This window comes from Manis javanica, chromosome 3, assembly GCF_040802235.1.
Source record: "Manis javanica isolate MJ-LG chromosome 3, MJ_LKY, whole genome shotgun sequence".
Classification (NCBI taxonomy): Eukaryota; Metazoa; Chordata; class Mammalia; order Pholidota; family Manidae; genus Manis; species Manis javanica.
The window spans coordinates 68,921,820-68,936,867 of NC_133158.1; the positions used below are offsets into that span (position 1 = coordinate 68,921,820).

General features: G+C 40.1%; 1 protein-coding gene across 1 annotated transcript in view; it reads right to left on the bottom strand.

Annotated features, from left to right (window-relative positions):
• Positions 1-6,856: 6,856 nt before the first annotated feature.
• The window catches only part of NECTIN3 (nectin cell adhesion molecule 3), a 138,196-nt gene continuing 130,004 nt past the window's right edge, over positions 6,857-15,048 (bottom strand). The window contains exon 9 of the mRNA XM_037017658.2: positions 6,857-15,002. Coding sequence (XP_036873553.1) covers positions 14,823-15,002 — 180 coding nt within the window. The 3' untranslated portion in view covers positions 6,857-14,822. The remainder of the gene's footprint in view (positions 15,003-15,048) is intronic.

The window sequence follows — 15,048 nt, forward strand, 5'->3', positions numbered from 1 at the left end:
CCATATACATGCTAACACACATTGCTGCCTCACTTATACAATTGCAAATACAAAGCAAGGAAGAATCATTGAAGCCGGGGTTTGGCCACCAGAATAATATCTTGCTACTGGTGCCAACTGCCATAACCCCAGAGATTCTGATCAGTGGATGTGGCCTTGTATGTTTTAACACATGGACCAGTGATGGCTGGCCCTCCTGACACCTTTGGGAAGGCCTGGAAGTTGGCCTCCTGTGTATTCCTGTAGTAATGGCAGAGTGGCCATAAAAGATCACATTAGTATACCCTAAATGACCAGAGGATAAAAGCATCTTACCAGGGAGTTTTGTTTTATGGCCAGCACATGTGCCTCCAGTGGCATACTAGACTGCTCAATAATCCCCACAGGGAGTGGGGTAAAGGTAAGGTATACCAGACCCAGATGGGACCCCTTCCTGCCACAGTTCTGTTACAGGACCACTCTCTTGCATGTATCCTACCTGATGGACAAGATTTGCCTATTTTAGTGTCACTAAAACATGTGTCTTGTTGCCCTTAGGTTAATCTCTTCTAATGTCTGTGAACTGGGCACCCACTCTAGCAAAAACTGCTGCTTGAGGTGTGTGCCCAGAAAGTGTGAATCATGAACTCCTCTGAGTAGAACTGGTTTGAATACAGCTGGAATGACCACCTGGTGGAAATCAATCTTCTCAGGCTTAAGATTATCATAATTTTTGTCATTTTTTTGTATATTGTTGATGCCTCTTTTGTTATTATGGAATTTGGTTACAATGTTTCAGCTTTCTCTCATAGGGACCACTGTGGATTGAGAGCACATAGATTGTGAGGCAAGAATTCTGGAGGGATGGAGTGTAGGTAAAATGGAAGTTCCATGGCCAGGATTCTCACCTGACCCTGGTCTGCTTGCCCACTGTGCACATGCAATACTCAGAGGTGCATGCTTGCACACGTTTGGGCTATGAGTTATTATTGAATCTATATTAAAGAGCTCTACCCAGTGTTCTGGGGCTGTGAGTCAGCAGAGGCTTGGAGGCAGGGACTGCTTGCTGCATGCAGACTTGCCCTGAGATGTACGGGATTCTAGGACTTGACCTGTCACCATGAGAATAAAGCTGGGTATAAACCCTTTAATGCCAAGGTTCCACTGTCATTTTTCCATCTTACTGAATCCAGAGTGAACTTGCCCAGGGCTGAAACCATCAGGTGAGACACCACTACTGTATATTCTTACCCAGACCTAGGACACAGGACAAATCTGGCCTCTCATATTTAACAGGTAACCATTCCCTTGGTAGCTCTGCTGCATATGCACTGAGATACCAGTGTCAGGAAAATGGAAGTTACTATGGCCAGAATCCTCACCTAATCCTAAACTACTTGATGATGTAATTGGCCCACTGCTAGGCTAATGCTTCATGCCCATGAGCAATGAGCTATTACTGAGTCACTATATAAAGAGCTCTGCCCAGTGCTCTGGGTGGCAGCAGAGACAGAAGTGGATTATGGACCTGCAGACTGCTAGATACAGAAGTGATTCTAGTGCATGACCTATAGCCATGAGAATAAGCTGGGTATAAACCCTTTTACCCCAGGAATGTTCCATTATCATTTCTTGGTCTCACTGAATCCATAGTGAATTTGCCTAGGGATGAAAACCATTGGCAAGACAGTAGGTCTGAAAAGAAACACAGACATGCAGGATTCTCACCTGGCCCTGGTCAGCTAGCTCACTACACACATGTGGGCAATATGTCATTATTGACTCTATAACTGCTCTACCCAGTGCACAGGGTAGGAGACAGTGGCATAGCTGCAAGGCTGCAGGAGAGCCAGAGGCTGGAGTGGTGGTAGTGCTGAGAACAGAGACTGAGATGGCTGCGGGGACAGAGAGGCCTAGAGACAGAAACCGGCTTGCTGCATCCAGACTTGATGAGTGAACAGGATTCTAGTGATTGACCTGCCACTGTGGGAATGAAGTTGGGTATAAACCATTTCACGGCAAGAACATTCCACTGTCATTCTTTTCAGTCTCATTGAATCTGGGGCTGAAACTCACTGGCGAGACAGTGTCCTTCTCAGGGCATCTCACATCTAATGACTACGGGAGACAGGCGTATGGAAACCCAACCATTTCAGCCTAAAGTGGAAAAACTCTGATGGGTCATACATGCTCCAGAACTGCCTGTGAGGCATGTCATGGCTTGCCAGACCTGAATTACAGTTTTCCCATCTCTCCCCTAAATCTTGCTTCCATCCCTGTCCCCACAACCACTGCTCCCTTCCACAGGTGTTCATCTCTAAAAAATCCCTGCACACCAAAATCCATGTGGGGAAAATGGAAATTTCTATGGCCAGGATCCTCACCTGATGCTAAATTACTTGATGTAATTGGCCTACTGGTAGGCTACTGCTTCAAAGCCATGGGCAATGAGTTATTATTGTTTGAGTCACTATATAAAGAGCTTTGCCCAGTGCTCTGGGTGGAGGCAGAGATAGAGGAGGATTGCAGATCTGCAGACCGCTGGATGCAGACATAATTCTAGTGTTTGACCTGCCATCATGGAAATAAAGCTGGGTAATGAGCCCTTTAAGGCCAGGAGTGATCCACTGTTATTTCAGTCTCACTGAATCCATAGTGAACTTGTTTGGGGCTGAAACTCTTAGGCAAGACAAACCATTTCAGCATCTGCTTCCAGAGGATCCAACCTGTAACAGTTATAGAAGTGGTCCTAAGATGGTCCTAAGTAAGTCAAAAAGATGGGACTTTGAAGCTGAATCATCAACAACCTGGCAGTCAATGAAGACTGAATTGGTGATAGATAGAACATGGCTTCCCCTGTCCCAAAGTGACAATCCAATAGGTGGTAAAATGGAAACCTGTATCCATGGGAAGGAATGCATTAATGGGTGAGATTTACCAAGTGCTGAGAAGGGAGAAATAGTAAGCATAAGAACAATATGATCAGATGAGTATTTCTGAGAACCATTAATAATCAAAAGATAATTAAAAGCTGCAGGCAATTAACAGGGAGCTGAAAGCCAGAGGATCTCCCTGTAGTTTACAAAGAAGCTCTCATATCCCGCATCTGAGTCTCAAGCCCAGGACTAAACTGAATGCTGATCTGCGGAGATGGTTAAATACCCGATGAAGGTAGACCTGTAGGAGTTATGTGCCTCTCTCAAGATCCAGCCCTACCTCTCCTCCTGGTTATTAGGCCAGTAAGTAGGATTTAGTCACGGCATAATCAACCAGGAACATCCTGGACCTGATAAAGGAGAAAAGGGACTCTATTCACAAGGAGCCACAAGGCATAGCCTGCATTTACTAGCAGATGCCAGGGAAGTACCAGTGGGATTGAATTACTGAGGCTGCTCAGAATAGCCTTGTTTGTTTCAACCAAGAGGAGTTGGAACATGGATTGGATAAGGGAGAGTTTATTGACTGGAAGCTGTGGGGAAAGTTGAGGTTCCTATGGCCAGGATCCTCACCTGAACTTAAACTACTTGATGTAACTGGCCTGCTGCTAGGCTACTGATTCCACACCTGCAGGCAATAAGCTATTTTTCTCTGAGTCACTATACAAAGAGTTCTGCCCAGTGTTCTGGGTGGAGGCAGAGACAAGGAGCATTACAGACCTGCAGACTGTTAGATGCAGATATAATTCTAGTGCTTGACCTACACTAGTGCTGGGAGAACAAGCTGGGTAATAAACTCTTTCACTCCAAGAACATTCCATTGTCATTCCTCGGTCTCACTGAATCCATAATGAACTTGCCTGGGGCTGAAACCCATTGGCAGGACAGAAACACTCTCCAGAGATACAGGCTTTACACCTTGGTAAGAACCCCAGGAGACGGTATCACATTGGTACTAGGATGGTTCCTAGAAGCATGGAAAAAGCAACAGCCTATATTAAGTGAAGTTGGAATGCCAGAATTTCATTGGCAGACTAAGGAAGAAACAAATAAAAGGCTCAGGGGCATAGACATGATAGAGCAGATATATTATAGATTATGTGAGGCCCAAAACCAACCAAAGGATTATGTTCCACAGAAAGGCCCAGAGGACACAACATTTACCAAGGCCATCAGAATACACTGGTGAGAAGAGTTTCAGAATCACTAAAATATTTAGTAATGATGAAAGGACCAAAATGATGATAGGACAGGACCCAAATAACAGGCCAAATGTGAAACTGCCTGAAGCAAGCCAGGTAATTAACATAATGAGCAGTGGGCTGAGAGGTGCAGCCAAGGGGGCCTGATCCACAGAGAGTTAGAGAGAATATCACAGGAGTCCCAGGACCAGCAAGGCCTGGGAACTTAGAAATGCAACCTCTCAGGACTCGACCCAGACCTGTTGAATCACAGACTCTGGGGGTGGGTCCCAGAAATGTGAGGTTTAGCAGGCTCTCCAGGTGATTCCAATGCAAGCTAAAGTTTGAGAACCTTAGAGTTAATAGAACACAGGAATAACAGGAATGACTTTGGATAGCAAGACTAGCCAAGACTAGACAGTTGCCATAAATCACAGTAGGAGACACCTGTGCTAGAATGTCCATTGTATTTTAGAAAAGGCTCTGCTTTCTCTTTAACCAACAAAAGAACCAGAGTTGACAAAAAAGTTGAAGATTCTTCAAGTCCCATTGCCCTACACATCACTTTACTTGGGAAATCTTAGATTTGCAGAAATAGCAATTTTAAGTTCTGAGCACTGAAAAGCTCCATCCACCTCTTACTACCCTGAACAAGGTAACATAATATCTATTTCTGCCCAGCAAAGCTGCTTCTTTCTTTGCTTTGATTTGAGCTGACAAATATAGGTCAAAAGCACCAATTCCACACTGTAACTTTGGGCTTTACTATCAGTTTAGAAAAGGTAGGGGGAGCTCCCAGGAGATTGTGGATAAGAACGCTATGTTATTCTTAAACACAATTTATGAACCAATAGCAATCTGGAAATGAATTAGATTAGAATTTCAAAGGACTATTTAAAGTCTGAGATACGAACTACTTTATTGTCTGGATGATTTGTCATCTAATTTCTCTAGAGCCTTATTGCAACAATTTCAGAGGGTGTAGAAGGAAATTTTTTTCCCCTTTACATTATACTTTTTGTTGAAAGCATAAATCTAAAGTTGAGGCTTTCCCTGGAACCTCTGGGGAGAAGAAACTCAGAGGAAATATCTGATCACAAGAATGCACAATTCTTTGTCTAACCACCAAGTCAAATCTTCCTCAAGTTTTTTTTACTTCCATTTTTAAACTGTTACACAAACCATCTCTATGTGTGGAATGTCTGCTCTTTTTTGTATCCAGGCATCTCCTACTTTTTACACATCCACCTAAAATATGTTTCCCTGGAAGTCTTCTGGATAGATCAGATTTTTTTCTCTTTTGTTGCTTTATTCCAATACTGCTTCAGTATTCTGGGGAGTTTGTTTATGTATGCACTTATTTGCTTTGTGGAAATGTGGCTATGATTCCAGAGTAATGGAGGCTGAGAAACAGCCAAAGGTTTTTTGGGAATCTAGTAATACAATCAGAAGGGACTGCTATTCTCCCTCCTATGGGTTGGTTGGATTACACTGGAGAACATGACTGATGATCTGTAAGACACTGATGAAAACGACTGATGATGATACAAATAAATGGGAAGATACACTATGCTCATGGATTGGAAGAACTAACATTGTTACCTGTCTATACTACACAAAGCAATCTACAGATTCAGTGCAATCCCTATCAAAATACTCATAGCATTTTTCACAGAACTAGAAAAAATAATCCTAACATTTGTATGGAACTACAAAAGACCCTAATAGGCAAAACAATCTTAAGAACAAAGCTGGAGGTACTACTGTCCCAGATTTCAAACTATACTATAAAGCTTTAGTCATCAGAACAGTATGGTACTGACACAAAAACAAACACATAGATCAATGGAACGGAAAAGAGAGCCCAGAAATAAACCCACATGTGTATGGTTAATCTACAACAAAGGAGGCCAGAATATACAATGAGGAAAAGAAAGTCTCTTCAATAAACGTTGCAGGGAAAACTGGATAGCTACATGCAAAAGAATTAACCGGGATCATTTTCTTATAGCATATATAAAAATTAACTCAAAACGGATTGAAGACTTAAATATAAAGTCTGAAACCATACAACTCTTAAAAGAAAAATTAATCAATTGGGACTACTATAAAGCTTTTGAGCAGTGAAAGAAACTACAAACAAAAGAAAAAGGTAATTACTGTATGGGAGAATATATTTGCAAATGACATCTAATAAGGGGTTAATATCCAAAATATATAAAGAATGCATACAACTCAACACCAGATAGCAAAATATCTGGTTCAAAAAATGGGCAGAGGACCTGAATAGACATTTCTCCAAAGAATAAGATGGGGACCAGGCTCATGAAAAGATTCTCCACATTGATAATCATTAGGGAAGTGCAATCAAAACCACAGTGAGATATCACCTCTCACCTGTCAGAGTGGCTAATTTAAAAAAGACAAGAAATAACAAGTGTTCTTGAAGATGTTGAGAACAGGGAACCCTCATGCACTGTTGGTGGAAATGTAAATTGTGCTCCCATTATGGTAAACAGTATGGAAGTTCCTCAAAAAATTAAAAATAGAAATACCATACAATACCATACCCAACAATTTCACTTATGGGTACATATCCAAAGAAGACAAAAACACTCATTCAAAAAGATAAATGTACCCCTAGCCAAGATATAGAAGCAACTTAAAGAGTCCACTGATAGATGAATAAAGAAGATGTGGTTTTATATATGCACACACACACCTATACACATAATGGAATATTATTTAGCCATAAAAAAGAATAAACTCTTTTTATTTGTGATAACATGGATGAACCTACAGGATATTATGCTGAGTGATGTAAGTCAGAGAAAGACAATTACCATATGATTTCACTTACATGTGGAATCTAAAAAAACAAAACAAGCAAACAAATCTAAACAGAAACAGACTTATAAATACATACAACAAACTGGTGGTTGTTGGTGGGGGAGGGTAGGGAGAAGAGAAATGTGTAAGATAGGTGAAGGGGATTAAGGGGTACAAATTTACAGTTATAAAATAAGTTTTTATGGGGATGTAAAGTATAGCATAAGGAATATATTCAATATATTGTAATAATTTTATATGGTGACAGATGTAAACTAAACTTTTCATGGTGGTCATTTTGTAATGTACATAGTGTTGAGTCAGAATGTTGTATACCTGAAACTAACATATTATTGCATTTCAACTATACTCCAATTTAAAAAAGCATTAAGTAATCTTTACAAGCAATTATCATAATATGTAACTTGTCCCATGTTTTAAAAAACATTTCCAATACTGCTTAAAGTTTAAAAGTACTTGTTACTATTAAGAAATATTTTTCAAAAAGGACTCCAGTGTAGAAACTTAGCATTTTTATAAAAGATATTCTTCAAACCTGGAGTTTTAGAGTCATGTAATTAGGTTATTAAATTTTTATATGTAGTTTAATCATAATTGATTTGCTGATAATAATATAAATGAAAAACTTTGGTTTATAAAAACTTTATTCAGAACATATCAAGAACCATATAGTCAAAACTGCAAAAATAAAAGAAAATTTCTGGCAACTTAAAAATAAAGAATATCTAATAACAATCACATTAACATCTATGATCATAACACAATCTCAAAATCAAAGCTAATCTTCGTATTTCTATATTTTGCCACATTTGAGCTAGACGACTCCTCTTTACCCAGTATATTGTTATGTAACCCTTCAGTTCTAACACTTAAAATACAACTTGGGTATTTTCTGACAAGTAAAAATATATACTATTGATTCTTCTTATGCATCAAAATAGAAAAGTTCCAATAACTAGAAACTAATTTTCACCATAAACACACAAAAAAGAACAGGTGAGTAAATAAAACATTTATTTTGTAAACAGTGGGTGGACTAGTATTCTGAACTGAACTACACAGGAACACACTTCTATTTGAAGACTCTACAGATTATTTGCTATGTATTTACATAGCACAGGCCATTACCAAAATGCTTTTCACCTTTCATTAGTCAGGACTCACACCACGCAAGTGTTGTGAAACAGCAGAATTAACCTCAGTTTATATAGGACTAAGGCATGTGGTGAGATCTTGTCAGAGCGGGAGTGAAATCTCACTAGTTTCTGGCTTCTTGTGTCCAGAGTCCAATGCCTTTTTATAGAGTATAGTACTTTATTCAGTGTTGGGAATAAGAAGTATGTGAGATTTGTTGCAGGAGAATTAGTTTTGGCTCCGTAAGTAAAAAGTTCAGAACAAGGATAAGATAGACAATTTCAGTGTGAAAAGGGTTAATGGGAAGAATGTTAAAACCAGAGTAAAGATTATTCAGACAGAGATCATTTTGCGTAAGTAAAAATAGCAAAACAAGGATAGAAACTCTAATAGCTATAGAGTTTCTCATTTCTAAGCCAAGAGGCTTTTATAAAATCACTTTAAAAGTAGGAGCTCTCTTGAAGACAACCCTTATGCACCTTATTTTTACTTCCATAAAATTCCCTGGACACAGAGAGTAGTACTAACTTACAGAAGTGAACTCAGAAGTAAAGAAGTTAAGAAGTTAGACCACATGGAGAGTGAATAGGCTGGAGCAGATGTTAGGTCTTAAAACATTGGCTTAGAAATAGAAACAGAAGATAGAGGATAAACAGGAACTTTTCTGGATGGACAAGTGTAATAATCCAGGGATCTAGTAGCAACACCAGCTACTTAGCATTTTTTTACAAAGGACTTGGGATCTCAAGGATACAGTGAAACCTAAGATGACAAATGCTGAGTACTGAAATATGCAGTAAGTTCTCATAACAAGTTTTCACGTGATGAAGCAGAGGCATAAATAAGCCACAATGTGAGCAAGTGCAAACTCATGCATTTAGGACAAAATACTGCTACCCTTAGTTAAAATATGATGGACACTGAGCCATCACCATAACTTGAGAGAGGAATTTAGCCTGATCAATGTTAGGGTGGATTAAGAGAAAGAACAGGCCATTATTGGAAACAGTATTGAAAAGAAAACAATGATGCCTATTCACTTGGAAAATCACATGCAACCCTGGGCTTCATCGATCCACGTTGAGTTATTATGGGACATTTAAGTATATTTCTGACCTCTGGAGGAGACACACAAAACACCTCTTCATGGCTGTCAGGCACAGTTCTAAGCCAGTGTAGCAAATCTGATGTTCTGGATTCCCAAGGAGGCATTCCCTCAGTCTCCTCTAATCGACTTACACAGTTCAATTCCATTTCATAATAAATATGATCAGTTTCGGCCATGATACCAAGGATACCTGATCATAAAAACTTTAAATGGCAGTGCTGAGAAAAACCTCAAGAGAGCAACTGTTTAATCTCCCACCTCCAGATGCCAAACATTGAAATAGTTCAGAAAGCTGTTTCTTGCTTAATGAAGACTGCTTGAGATGGCAGTTAAAATCTAGTAATAATCCTAAATCTAAGTGTGTATCCCCTTGGGTCCAACTGATATGCCTCCTTGTGTAAATCTTGTGCAAGTGGCAACTGTAAACAACACAGCTGTAGAATGGGAGCACAGAGAGAGGGCCCTGTTTTCAATTCATGGAGATGTTGCCATTTTCCATAAATACTCACAGCATCTGTTCTCCTGAAATTCAGCATTTATCCCTAAAGCTAACAGCTAAAGACAAAGGATACAGAAAAGAACTAGTACTGTTTTGGTGTAGGGAGGTATGTAATATGATACATATCATGGCCTTAGCCCCCAAACACTGATTAGAATATTCTTGGGAATGGATCAACAGAAGGGATTTATTCCCAACCTATGGCATGGAGAATCCTTTAATTTATCAATGGTGGTTTCCCTTCTCCGAGATAGAGAAGGAATTCCGCATCATGATCTTAACTGATAATGGATGATAAAAAGATGTTTAGTGTCATCTGAGTTTTCTGACATTTTTTATTCTAGTTTGCTCAGCTCCACACTTCCACAAACTGAAACTTGAGTATAGAATAACTTAATGATGGAAAGAGAGTAGAAGTAAACCTATTATTTTATGTATTTTGGCTATCAACGTAAATATGGCCTGTTTCTACCTTGAACCTTTTCGCAGAGATCTTAGATATAATAAAATGGGCTTGACATAATGAAATGTCTGCATATGAGAGATCTCTGGTACATTTGAACTGAAAAAAATTTTTCAACTGCCCATTTTAAGTAGACCTCTCTTCCCTGTGTCTCTCTCTCCCTCTCTCTCTCACCTCCCCAACCCCACAACCCAAGACAGTAAGAGCCATCACTAAGGGGAAACACCAGCAAGAAGTTGTTAACTTTAGAGCAGTGAATACATCTCCCTTCACCCAAGTGTGAAGTGTGTAATAAGGTGGGGAACCCTTAAGAAAATCTTTTAGATTCTGTATCATTTATTTTAGTGTATGTTAATTAGTCTTAATATATGCCCCAGGAGGGGTTAGTTAACATTTGAAGAATCCCAGTTGGGAATAACTCCCCCCAAGTAACAACTACAAAACAGGCAATAATGGCTAGTTAGCATTTGAAAACCTGTAGTCACTTTTCAGGGGCTACTACCATAGAGCTTTTTCTGTAGTTCAGCACCAGAGCCTCTTGTTAATATTATTTTCAGTGGTCAAATCAGAGGTGAAAAATGTAGGTAGATTGGCCAGAACACTGTAGGGCACTCCAGCCCTTCCAGGAACAGGGTGTAAAACTCTAGCAAGCTCTCTAGCCTTGGATTTCTATATTACTAAACTGTTCGGTGTCTGTAAATTAAACAGAATTAGGTCACTTGACACTGAATCTATTATGGGATTCACTTCTAATAGCCCTTTTGCATAAGATCTTATTGGTTTCCCTAAAAGAATGAAATTGGAAAATTTTCAGTCTTACAGGACAGGTTGATTGCTATAGGATGTCTGTTTTGGTGTCTGCTTGCTATCTATATAAACATGAATAATGCAGAATTGTTCTAAAACCTGATTTCACTGTAATGCATCACCTGGTGAGGTTGTGGGCTGGAGACCTGTAGCCCTCACCCACCCCTACCTACTGATCACTGCCCAAATAACATAATAATTGCAAGTGAGCAAACTGGCCAAATCCAGTTTACAACGATTTTTCTTAATGAAAGAGACACAGATACGTTTACAGGTGTAATAAGATTAATTCAGTCATAATCTACAGTTGACTAGGCTTGCAAATGGCAGTTTCTAGTTTAACAGAAGAACTGGAAGTCCCCGGTCCTCCTAAAATGCTGGCAAGGGTGCTGGAAGTTTAGGTTCAACATGCAAAAATGATAGTCATAGACACCTTCAGTTGGAAGAGATTTCTCATCCTTTGTTATCTTACCTCTCCCATTTCTGCTACGGACAGAGGCAACTAATGCCCTTCACAGGTTATGGGACTTGTCTGTTTCCACAGCTAGAATGGGTGAAACTGGGGATAGAATCTGTTCTTTTGATTCTTTATGCTCCACACCCCAGGGAATAAAAAGCTTAAAGGAAGGCGTTAGCATATATAAAAGATTGCACTAGGAGACCAGCACAATGCAGGGCAGGACAGACTGCACAATGAAAAACAAAACAGTGAATTTTAGATTACTGTCAAAGGACTTGGGAAATCATTCTCAAAAGACGGACAAAGAAACTGTACTATCCCTGTGAGTAAAGGAAGCCATAAAAAATTAATGAGGGAACCAGTTCATTAACTTTACAGCACATTTTCTATATGTGTTACAGGGAAGCCTATCGCAAGTAAGAATTTTATATTACATGCCCCAAAGAGCATGGACTTCTTCAAATGAAGAAGATATAAAAAGGCCATGGAGAGGGAAGCCCTTGCAAAAGAAGTAACAAATCACTGCCATTCAAGGATTAATCTAAATTCCTATCCCATCATGTCAGACCCATCCTAGGTGGTGCAGATGCATTATTTTAGTGTGGTACGCGAAGAACCTGGTGATCTGCTGCGGCAGCCATGACACGCTCCCAGAGCTTTGGCTGCCTACAAAACAGGCAATAACGGCTGGTTATTTAGGATGGAGCATGCACACTCCCCTTGAGACGCAAGGCTGCCACCGGAAGTGGATGAGCACTCCGGGGATTTATTTCTGTTTCAGTGTGTTTCAGTAAGCCAGTTATGGGAAGAGCATCTAATATCAGTTGTGAATTATATCCTCAAGCCTCACTCAATGACCTTTAAGAGTCGAACTTCCAAATTTAAATGGCCATCGTGAAGGAGTCTAAGCTCCAAATTTAGAGATCAACAGGCTTTTTTTAGTTGGCATTATTTAGTTGAGGGGACTGGTTGATGAAACCCTTTTAAAGCTCCCTGCTATTTCACTCAGTATTTAGAGAGAACAGAAGGGAAGCACCAGGATAAGCAATTACGTAGCACATCTGACCCATATAAAGGGCCAACAGCTATAAAATCTACCAGTTTGTTACAGAAATATCATAGCTGACAGAAAGGCAAAGAGGATATTGAACTAGCTGGTTACAAGAAAGGCGTGTATACCCTGAAATTTCTTTTCTTTAATTCCTCCAAGAATGTTAAAAGTTCAATAGTGGGTTCTTGGCAGGGAGGGTGCTGAAGATAGGCCAAAGGGCTCCTGAGACCCAGTGCTTCCAAATCTTTATCCCTAGGGCAAATGAAGACCTTTCTACTCCCCACTAGGTGCACGGTTTGCTTTTGTGCCACCAATTTGACAACCTGCTTCCCAGTAGAACCCCAGAAACCATCCCCAAACGTGAAAGACATTTTTAAAGCTTTCTAAAGGAGGTGATACACCACTGCATCTCCTCCTCTGTAATATCAGGCATTTATAAAACAGTTCTCTGTCCAGGAGAGCTTGGACCAGAGTTACCCTTCTGTTGGAAATCAACTGTACCTTCAGCTAGACTCACTCCTTCCTGGGATTCCAAGTAATAAATTCAAGTATCTTCTTTCCATGTCGGCTGCTACAAAGGGCAGTAAACTCTAACACTGAGGTAGCACAGTGGTATAGCAATGAGGGACCTTGGAATTTACTCTCTGATCCCATATAACTATTGCCTTTGAAATTGCTAAAGCAAAGACTTAGACTGTAAGCATCTTTTCTCCCAGAATTGTTGGTTATCCAGGTAAATAGAGGAAGAATGTGTTACTACTATGGAACAACCTGGATGATTTGTCTGACCAAGCATGGCAACTAAGAGGAAGGAGCAAACACACAAGTAAGAACTAGAGCCTACACCACGGGAATCACGATGCATCTTTGGTTGCTCATTAATAACCCATGTTAATATTCTCCTGTTCCCTTGAAGCTTAGGTTGGAAATGTGTACTATTTTATTTTTGTACTTATGTCACTTTTTCCCAACATCTGACAAGCTTGTGTTGTTTTTAGTACCTGTGGTATACGTCTACTCTTCCAGAAAACACAGTGAAACAATGCTTTTGTTAAGACGTGAGGCAGAGCAAGATGTTTGCGTGTGTACCTGCGCTCCCTCCTCTGCTCCCCGCCTGCTCTTACCACTACCTTGGTCTCAGCAAGGAAAAGTTGGCAAAGGAAAGTGAGAAAATCCAGACAGACATTTGCAGGCACCTAAGTGATGTGGGATAAACTGGTCAGTCAGTCACTACATTACTTGCTTTTTACCATCTCCTTACTCTTGTTGACCAGGTAAATAGGGCAGGAGCAATAAGGACAACACGTGGTTTAGCATATACGCCATGCTCAAATGGCTTTTTTTTTTTTAATGCTTTCAAATTTTCCACCTGGCTTTTAAGAGCAGGAGTTATTTCATGGTGATTTTCCCGAAGGATTTTCTGAGGTAGATAAAACTCGGATAAGTAGTCTGAAGAATGAAGAGGGTACCTAAGGCCTGTGCGGATGGGATTAGCTTGAAAGAAATTACAAATGTGAAAGCTGAGCTTGTCATTTACAGTTCTACAGAGAAGAGAGACAAGGCTCCAGGCTGTCCTCCATTCAGAAAGGCCTTTCAGAATTTAATAGGTGGGAAACAGGCTAATCTGGCTAGCAACGAACAGAACTGGGGGAACAATGACAGAGCGAGAACATCGGTTAGCATGCAGGTAATCAAGACCAGGCAATGACAGCAAGAAATATCTGCCCCTCAGAGCCGTAGAGGTCAAGATGGAACATATATCATAATATTACAAGGGTTTAAAAGCAACCAACAGGCTTAAAGGTTTAAACTGCTTGTTGTTGTTTGGATAAATCACACAATTTGCCTCTTTTCTCAGGTTTCTTGTTTGCACATAGGTATTGTAATTGTATTAAGCATGTCAGAGAAAGTCAAATCCCGACTAAATAATTAGGGAAATGGATTTTGAACTCCTTATTCCGCCATTTGAGTTACAGATGGATATGCTGGCCTGCCTGAGACCCAGTGAGCTTAATACTCCCAGCTGGGGCTCCTTTCTGGAGAATCTCTGCTGTCATCACACGCAGATGCTCTACTTTTAAATGAGCATGCCCCTGTAGGCCAAATGTCAGTTAAACACCATAGTCCAAGAAATACACAAAGCTATGGACAAGTTTACAAACACAGCTGGTGGTTGAGAGACTCTTCATGAAGGAAAGAAATTCGCTATTAGCTCCAAGTCATTCATCACGACTTCCAATACACTTAGGGATTGCTTTTTATGAGAGAATAAAATAATAACTATTGGCCTCAGTTTCTCTCCCCAATCCAAGAAAAAAACTTTTGTTAGAAGATCCATCAGAAAAAGAGGAAAGTCACACGTAATGTTCTCTCGGGTTGATGTAGACACTCTCAGGGTCGTTGGTTTGATGATGTTTGTCGGGGCTCCGGTCTTGGTAGCACACCTGATTGTAAAGGGGGTACATCTGCTGAATCCCATCTTCCCTCACTGGATTCTCCTCCTCATAGTCAAATCTCCTGCTATTTAGTCCATTCTAAAAATTTAAACATTGCTTCCATTAGTAGAGCAGCTGTATGCAT